At 27.2% G+C, this 9,325-nt stretch overlaps 1 protein-coding gene and 1 non-coding gene across 2 annotated transcripts; one reads left to right on the top strand and one right to left on the bottom strand.

The window, feature by feature from the left end:
- Positions 1 to 3,642: 3,642 nt before the first annotated feature.
- On the top strand, positions 3,643 to 6,824 carry LOC130824285 (uncharacterized). The gene is made up of 2 exons (XM_057689225.1): positions 3,643 to 3,929; positions 6,497 to 6,824. Exons 1-2 carry the CDS (start codon positions 3,728 to 3,730, stop codon positions 6,676 to 6,678), a joined length of 384 nt encoding a protein of 127 aa, XP_057545208.1. The 5' UTR covers positions 3,643 to 3,727; the 3' UTR covers positions 6,679 to 6,824.
- A 1,273-nt stretch (positions 6,825 to 8,097) lies between these two features.
- On the bottom strand, positions 8,098 to 8,169 carry TRNAG-UCC (transfer RNA glycine (anticodon UCC)). The gene has a single exon. It is a non-coding gene; the product is annotated as a tRNA-Gly (tRNA).
- Positions 8,170 to 9,325: the final 1,156 nt, after the last annotated feature.

Raw genomic sequence — 9,325 nt, 5'->3', positions numbered from 1 at the left:
ATGGAAGACTAAGAAGCAAAATACTGTCTCCCGTAGTTCTGCGGAAGCTGAATATCGATCCATGGCTGCTATAACTTGTGAATTGAAATGGTTGAAAGGTCGTCTTCACAAAGGCTCTTGGAAAGTCACAGTTTGACGATTTATTATCCAAGTTGGGCATCTTTTCTCCGGATGCTACAACTTGAGGGGGGTGTTAAGGAAACTAAGAGTCTTTCACTAAGAGTCTTTCCATATACTTACGTGTTGATTGATATTCTCATTGTGATCTAGAATCTTCTTTTGTAACCTATATTTATCAATCAATGAATCAATGAGAAGGCAATACAATTGAACCAAAATCAATTCTATCAGATATATATAATTGATGACATATATCTATGTGAAATCTTATTAGATTCTTGTTGATATATACTTTTTTATTTTATTAGTTTTATGATGCATATTTATTTTGAAAACTATGAAAAATAAATATGAGGAAAAAAAGAATGTAGGGAATATTAGCCAAGTACTATTACTCTCATCATTTATCTATGAATAAAAAACATTATACTTGCTTGAAAATTTTGCTTCAAAAGAATATTTTTTTATAGAATTAATCATAATTGAAATCTTATAATAACGTATGATTAAAGATAAAAATGAGTCGAATTAAAAGGAAGAAGATAAAAGTGGGTAAAATATAATATTAAAGTAAAAATAAAGTGAAAATAATTAAAAGAAATAAAGCAAATATTATTAACCTGCAAAATTGGTGAAGGCAAGTTGTACAATTAAAAAAACAATCAACATGTTCTTGATCTTGTTGGAACTAATTTTTCCCTCTATTTTAGATATTTTTTTGTTTTTATTTAATTATTGAGCAATACAAGTTGAAAGTATTTATTTGTCACAATGGAAATAGTTTATATAAAGGGATGGTAATATTTATAATAAGTAAATGTCCATATTTTGAGGAGATAATATAGTATATTATTCACCTAGTCACCTATAAAATAAAAATTAATCTAAATTGAGCATTACTTTTCTAAAATATTGCACCTATTTTCTAAGCATTTCATCGTTTTACCAAAAGAAATTATGCCTTTGAAATATTAGCTTTTAATTACTGAAATATTCTTAGTCTTTTTATCTTGTGATCTTGTCCATGATTAAATTTAATTTTTTAGTTAAGTCTATAATTAGTGAGTTTGTAGAGTTTATTGGTAAACTTTTTATTAATGGTAGTTTGATCTCGTTCAATAAACACCAAATAATGTCTTAGGCTTATATAACAACTACGAGTCTCAAATTTAGAGCTTGTCACGTTACAGTGTTATAATCCATCAACAATTTATTTATATTGCTAAGAATCTGCTCTTTATGTTGTATTTTAGTTTGTTAGGACATATTCTCTCCGAACTAATTTAGATGTTCCATTTGCTTGGGCACGGTTATTAAGAATGGTGTTGGGTCCATTAAAAAGAGTAAGTAGTGAAGGGTAAGTAGTGAAGGGTAGTTGGGTAAGTAAGGTATATGGGGGTATATTCGTAATTACTTGTGTGAACTAAGGATATTTAGGTAAAAAAGATTGACAAAAATAAAAATGGGACAATTAAAAAGACTTTGCCAAATAAGAAAATGGGACAATTAAACTGGTTCGGAGGGAGTATTAGTTTCTTAACGATTGGTTTGGCTTTATATATATTGACCACCTTTGTACTTTGTAATGTATATTGTATTCGTCAAGCAAGTATCTCAATTAAAATCTAAATTGATAGTTGAAGTCCCAGAATAAGTTATATACTCTAATACGCCCTCTCATACAAGAACCATGGACAGTGGTACCTTTGATCTGCATAAGTTGAAGCAAATATGAGCAGAGAAAGAGACAAAACTGTATCAAATTTATGAGGGATTAAAAATCTTTTATTACGAAATACCATCATTTGATTTATCAAGTACAACTATTCACCTTCATTAAAAAAACGCAGAAATTTTTTTATTCCCACGCCACTATCCTTACTAACCAATTAAAGAGGAGTAGAAATAATCACTGTCTTATCTCAATTTGAGTGAATATTACTTTATCAATTAAGATTTTATAATAATGAACTAATAATAATACTCCCTTGTGTCCCTCTTAAATTCATCTTTTTCATTAATTATTTTGCATTTTTTTACCAATAGTTTCACTCTTATTTTTTAATCTTATTCATAATTTTATTCTCTTTCTCTATTTTAAATAATTATTTTTTCCATGTGTTTTTTTCTCCATTTCAATCAATCGAAGCAAGGATTTTAGAGTTTCTATTTATTTTTGTGATGTCTTTTAAAATAGGGCCTTCATTATATTAAAAGATAAAAAAATTTCCACTTTAAGAAAAATAATTCAAAACAAAATATATTGTAAAATTATATTACTTCAAATATAAAAATAGTTCACAAACAAATCACTTAAAAAGTGTTGCTTGAAATCGGGCTTGAATAGTACCATTAATTATTTGAAACCCTTTATTTCGGGGCCCTAGGCCCCTAAGTGGTCTGCCACCTGGAATACCCCTAAAATCGGCCATGATTTCAATTTTTTTCACTAAACTCACCCAAAATGCAATTGAACCATTTAGAAAGTTTCTTCGTTTTTTGTTTGTCCAATTTAAAATTTTTTATTTTAAACAAGAGAAATTAAAATTAGGTTTTTGTAGTATATATCGAAAATAAAATATATTAATGTAAAATATCGTTAAATTTGTACTAATATATAGGTTTTTAACATATTTTTTTATAATTTTTAATGTTTAGTTATAGTATTAGAGATATTAATAAGGGAGGGAACACTAAAAAAAAAGGGAGTTACTAAATATCGCTACTCTTTTCATGTTATCGCCACCCCTCCAAATGAAATTACGAATTTGCGCCTAATTTTTAAAAAATTATAAAATTGCCACTCCCTACAAATTTCTTATTTATAATAATAATAATAATAATAATAGTAATAATAATTACAACAATAATAATAATAATTAACTTTTTTATATTCTTCAAAAAGAATATGAATAAAATTAATAATAATAACAGTAATAATAATAATAATAATAATAATAATAATAATAATAATAATAATAATAATAATAACAATAATAAAATTAAAATTAATAATTATTATTCAAAAAGAAAAAAAATATTGAAAAAAAAAATGAATCGCCCAAAATTAGGCGATTGGACCCCGGTTCAATCGCCACTTTTTTGGCGATTGAACTGGGGTCCAATCGCCCGGTTCTGGGCGATTCAATTTTTTTTTCTTTTTGAATAATAATTATTAATTTTAATTTTATTATTATTATTATTATTATTATTATTATTATTTATATTCTTTTTGAAGAATATAAAAAAGTTAAATTATTATTATTATTGTTATTGATATTATTATTATTATCATTATTATTATTATTATTATTATTATTATTATTATTATTATTATTATAAATAAGAAATTTGTAGAGAGTGGCAAAATTGTAATTTAAAAATTAGGGGCAAATTTATAATTTCATTTGAAAGGGGGGACGATAAAATGAAAAGGGTGGCGATATTTAAAAATTGGGAAAAAAAAAGTAGTAGAAAATAGAGATGCTCCAGCTTTTGAAAAGTAACTTTAAATCTCTAATTCTAAATTCTAATTTAAATAAGAGGGTATAATATGTAGAACAAATGAGCATCGATCTAACTAAACAAAGAAATCTAGAATTAAAGCATGAAAAATCTGTTCAAAAAGTTGACTAACAAAAGCAATCGAGGACTTGATGATAATAATCATCTTCACCAACACCAAACACCACCACCACAACCACCACCACAACCAAGCTTCATTCCGTCAGCATGTGCTCAGCACTCGCCGGCTTACTCCAGCACCGAGCCGCCCCTGGCCTACCCCTACCACCAACCTCTACAACAAGGTGATTTTTTTTCTCTTTCTACATACTCTAATTTTTAGTAATCTCATTTGAAACTGAGCGAATGAAGTTGCTAATGCACTAATTATTCAATTAAAAATTATATAAAATTGATATTATTAAAATTTATAGATATATATATATATATATTCAATAAGATTTCATTAATTTAATTAAATTTAAAATCTATAAATTAAATATAAAATAAAAACTAAGGATAATATTGTAATTTTCTATCTATTATAATAAGAGTTTGTAAGTATTATATATATATATATATATATATATATATATATATATATATATATATATATAATGAAAAATTATCTAGAATAATTTAATTTTTTTATGATTTTTCTATAATAATCTCACTTGTTGATTAACCATAAATAATCCCGATTTTATGAGTATTTGTTTAGAGTAACCTCAGGTAATTAAATAACTTGTTATAAAAGATAATATACTAAAAACATTAAATTGAAAATTAATGTAAAATTAATGAAAATTTTGACAATTTATATAAAAAAATTCTGAATAATAAAAATCATAAAAAGATTTACATTTTAAATATTTTTTCGATATTTTATTTTATTTATCTTTTCTTTTTAAAAAAACTAAGCTTGCTATAATAAGTCATTCAATTACTGAGTTTACTCTAAGCAAATACATACTTAAGTTTATATTATTTAAGATTAATCAATACGTGAGATTATAATAAATAAATAATTAAAAAAATTAAATTATTATATATATATATATATATATATATATATATATATATATATATATATATATATATATATTGATTAAAGAAGAACAATTTGTAACCTTTTCTAATCTTCTCATTGTTGGTCCGACATTGATATTCATGTCATTAGCAAATTCCAATACCTTCAATCTTGTGATCATGGATGATCCTCGGTTTCCAGCAAAAGATAAAATATCAAAATTCGCAGCAAGAACGTCTAATTGGAGTCGGTGTTTGCAAAATGTTCGATGAATCGTCTAATAGACCTTTTTATTACATGATAATCATCTCTCTTTTGGTAAAACTTCGGTAAAATTAATATAGAAATGATTTCATTACTACTTTGAAACCAAACAAATGATAAAATTAACTTTTATTAATATTTTTACCCTTTCTTAAATATTTTAATTACGGTTACATTTTAGACGATTCCAATATGCACGTATTATATTGCATTCCAATTGTAGAAAATCATAATGTGGAAATAAAGATTGATTTGAGTTTTGAATACTTGATTTGTATTGATTTATTAATGAGAAGAACACCTCTATTTATACATGAGATTATAACTAAAAATAAGGAAACAAAATAACCTTAATATTCTAATATTAAAAAAGATATTCTAAAATATTTTATTTTCCTACAAGATATTTTAGTACTATTTTTATTTTCCTATACTTCCCCTCAAGTTAAATCTCGGATCACCGAAACCGAACTTGCACAATAATTTTTTATTCTTCGAATCCAATCGCCTTTAACAGAAAGTCCGCTAGTTGATCTTTTGATTTTACAAAGGAAATTTTGATAATCTCTTTTGCAAATTTTTCATAATTATTTTTCAATTAGTTTTAGATAAAAAATCAAGAAATAAATTGAATTGATTTATTTTTATTATTACAGTCAAAGATTTGGATTTTGGGTTGTGAGCTTAATTGAGTTTGTGGGATTGATAGGGTCATCTCACGGGTTAAAGGTTTATCCAGTAAAATGGATGCGCGTATTAGCATTTTTAGGGTTGTACTTTTAGAATCTTCAAAAACCTTAACCCCTTTTTAGATCAAAACATCAGAAATCCTAACCCTTCCCTTCTCTTTCGGATTTTCTCTCTCCTCTAACTTTCTTCCTGTTGATTAGATTCCGATAATGACTCTTCTCCCTTGTCTCCTATATTTCTCCCCCTCGCGACCTCACGGAAGATGGGGTCATTCACGGGAGCTAACGAAATTGGCGCGAGATGGATGTGAATCCAAGTCCACAATTCATGGGCAGTAATAGTATAGTCCAGAACACAATCAATAATGATGGGTTCAAGACTTGTAAGGATCCAAGAGATCACCAATTTATCACTTTGGATCCAGTGTTGATCTCTGATGGTAGGAGAGGCGACAATGATATGATTGAGTCACCCCTGATCATCAATTTCAGTTTGAATTTCTTTACACCACTTGGTGTAATTTTTGAAATTTAATTTTTCAGAAATTTTTGGCGAAGTATGAATTTTTTTGTTGTATTTTTGGATAATTTGGAACAAACGTTGTTTCATTTGAGCCATAGAAATCATAGTTTTGGTTTTGGTTTTATTTTTAATTTGGTTTGGTTTGATTGGTTTTGTTTTTGATTTGGTATTTTTTTTGGATCGATTTTGGTTGATTATGATCGATGATAAAGTACCAATATTATTTTTTCATTCGAAAAATCTTACGACTCTAATAACATGTAGAGAGTTTATGAGAGTTTAGAGAAGTGTTTAATGTATATTATATTGCATCACAATACATCGTATAGTAAGATGATTTCAACAAGTACAATCCGTTTGTTTCAGGGTGCGTTATGAACTCCGGTAGTAACACAAATGGATCCGGTGCACAGAAACAAGAAGATGGCAAGGAGGATAATGAAAAGAAGAAATCAGGAGGTGTAAATATAGGCAAAATTGGTGGAAATCATGGCAATGCAAATGGAACTAATGTAACCGGTCACATTACCCTTGGCAACATTGGTTGAACTTAAAACTTTAGTCTATCATGCATGTTTTAATAATAAAAATACCTATCTATGTTTTTTTTTATCTTGTTAAGCATTTTGTGGATGATTGATCACTCATATCATAACTTATATTAATTAATGAGATGGTCATTTGTGTGTGTCAATGATCTTGAGTTCTTGACCATATTGTAGTCTATAGTTTTTTGGAAAATTTATGTGTCATTAATGATGTTAGTCCGCTTAAAATTAGATGCGCGTTAAGCTGATTCGAGCTAGATTGGGCTGGGTTGGGTTGGATCTTTATGAAGTAAACATTAGAGTTTACACTGCTATTTTTTTTACATACAATTTTAAAAAATAAAAACCTACTGCTCAAAGTAATGGTCTCTGGGGCAAATCACTATTTAGAGTAGGATTTTATTTTTACCCTAGGTGTAAAAAGCTACTTTAAGTAGCAATTTGCCCCAAAGATTGCTATTTTGAGTAGTGGTTTGCCTTAGAAATTGCTACTTTAAATAGCGGTTTGTCCTAAAGGCTAAAAATCGCTACTTTAAATTACGTTTCTTAAATGGCCGATATTTAGTAATTTATTTTGTCCATTGATGTAAGAAGATTGAAATTATTTTTATTTGTGGGCAATTATATTGGTTCATGTTTGCCTTTTTGTTGCAGTGAACCATGAAGCCTAAGATTTTGTCTTCTACTACTAGTCCTATGTACCATAACTTTTTCTATTAATTTAAGCAAAAGGAGTAAATGGGGTTAAATGGTGGGATTTATGGGGAAGTGTATGAATGAAATAATATCATAAGTTAAATGCATGGACGAGAACTAAATAAAGAGTGCTAGTCAAAGCCAAAAATAAAAATATAGAACTATTAAGATAGACTAAAAGGGAAAATATAGCAAAACTTGTGAGATGGACGGAATAGGCATGTCAAATGGGTCATGGCACAACATGAGAGTGGTAATGAAAATATAGTACAATTTAGCAAGAAAGTTCACTTAACAAGGTTTACGGTTATGCTTGTTATACACTAATTTGCTTTTATCTTTACAAAATTTTATTCTCATCCATTACCATTTGAAAATGTGTTTATATTAGGTGTTAATGATAAGTTACAACGAAGAAAAAAAATGTTTTACCATTGGCACATATTATAGCAACACAGTAACACTATAATTTATTCCTATTAGCACCATTTCTTACACTAATTAAACACTATTTAATCAAATTCATCATGGTTTCTTTGTAATCTTGAAATATTATTACTGAAAATTAAGTGAAATGTAATGGAGAATCGTCATTCATCTTGTTCAAAATTTTGTGTGAAAACAACTGAAATACATGTAAAGTTCTTATGCTTTCACGAAAAAGATTAATTAAATAGTAATTTCAAGACATTAAATATAATAATAATAATTTTAAAAAGACATTGCGTTTGCCGGGAGTCGAACCCGGGTCTATTGCTTGGAAGGCAATTATCCTAACCGTTGGACTACAAACGCGGATATGTTATTTTATAAATCTTTATATCTTAGTTAATAAATGGCAATCAAGTGTGGGAAAGGAACCAAGATATTTGACCATTGACGAACCACTAACAAGCTTTTGATATCAAGTTTCCTTCTCTTCTACCAAGGAATGTTTGGTATGTGGAATTATGGGATGAAAATGAAAATTTAATTCCTTAATTTCATAAAATCTCATGTTTGATAAGTGGGTTTTGAATTAGAGATGAAAATTTCGAATTGAATTATTTGCCATGAATTATTGAATTCCAAGTATTCAATATAAGGATAGGAATTGAGTTATTGATGGAAAAAACTTATATACAATTCTTAATAAAAATTCCACAATTTTTATTTTCATTTTTAATGGGGTAAAATTGTAAATTTATATTTTATTTTCAATATATATCCACAATTCTCAATTTACTTCTATTAACATACCAAACACGAAAATGAAAACATATTACTAATTCTTGTCCAATGAATTAATTGAGTTGGACTAATTAAACGAAAATAAAGTGAAAATAATAAGATCAATTATAAATTTGAAACTGGATGATAAATATATAACATGCAAAACAATAATTATTAATTTGTTACCTAAATTCAATAATTATTGTTGAAAAAAAATACAAAGCAATACCACTAACTGGTAATCCAAAATCCATAATTAAAAGAGTAGTCATTAAACAAGGTAATTGACGGTCATTAATTATAGAAAAGTACTTTATTTTCATGGTTTACACGATGATTTGAGCGTGTTGTCATTTTAGATAAAATTATTATAATTTTTTAATTTATAAAAAACTTAAACCCTCAAAATAGCAGGGTTCTAAGCTGTCACTCACAGCTCACATATAAAAGAGACTGCCCTTAATTTATGTTTCATACAAGTGAAATTTGCTATTGTTGTGTTTAATTTTATATACTGGAAGTATTTCTTTTGCCCTCCTTGTTGCAATATTTTTCTATTGAATGTTAGAGCACAAACTTTTAAGAATGTTTTTCTACTGGTTAGATTCTAACTTTTCTTTCGAAACCATTTAGATTTGGACTCGACATTTGTTGACTAAGTAAAGTTTAACTTTACATAACTAAAAGACCGGACTTAGAAAGAGTCAAAACCTCCATTATTATCCGTCGAACACGATAG

Source organism: Amaranthus tricolor, chromosome 1 (assembly GCF_026212465.1).
Source record: "Amaranthus tricolor cultivar Red isolate AtriRed21 chromosome 1, ASM2621246v1, whole genome shotgun sequence".
NCBI lineage: Eukaryota > Viridiplantae > Streptophyta > Magnoliopsida > Caryophyllales > Amaranthaceae > Amaranthus > Amaranthus tricolor.
Note: the sequence above shows the minus strand (reverse complement) of the source record. Positions and strands in the feature narration are given on the sequence as shown.

Coding starts and splice junctions, on each gene's coding strand:
- LOC130824285 (XM_057689225.1), top strand. CDS start 3,728: ATGAAAAATCTGTTCAAAAAGTTGACTAACAAAAGCAATCGAGGACTT. Junction 3,930..6,496: donor CCACCAACCTCTACAACAAG/GTGATTTTTTTT, acceptor CGTTTGTTTCAG/GGTGCGTTATGAACTCCGGT.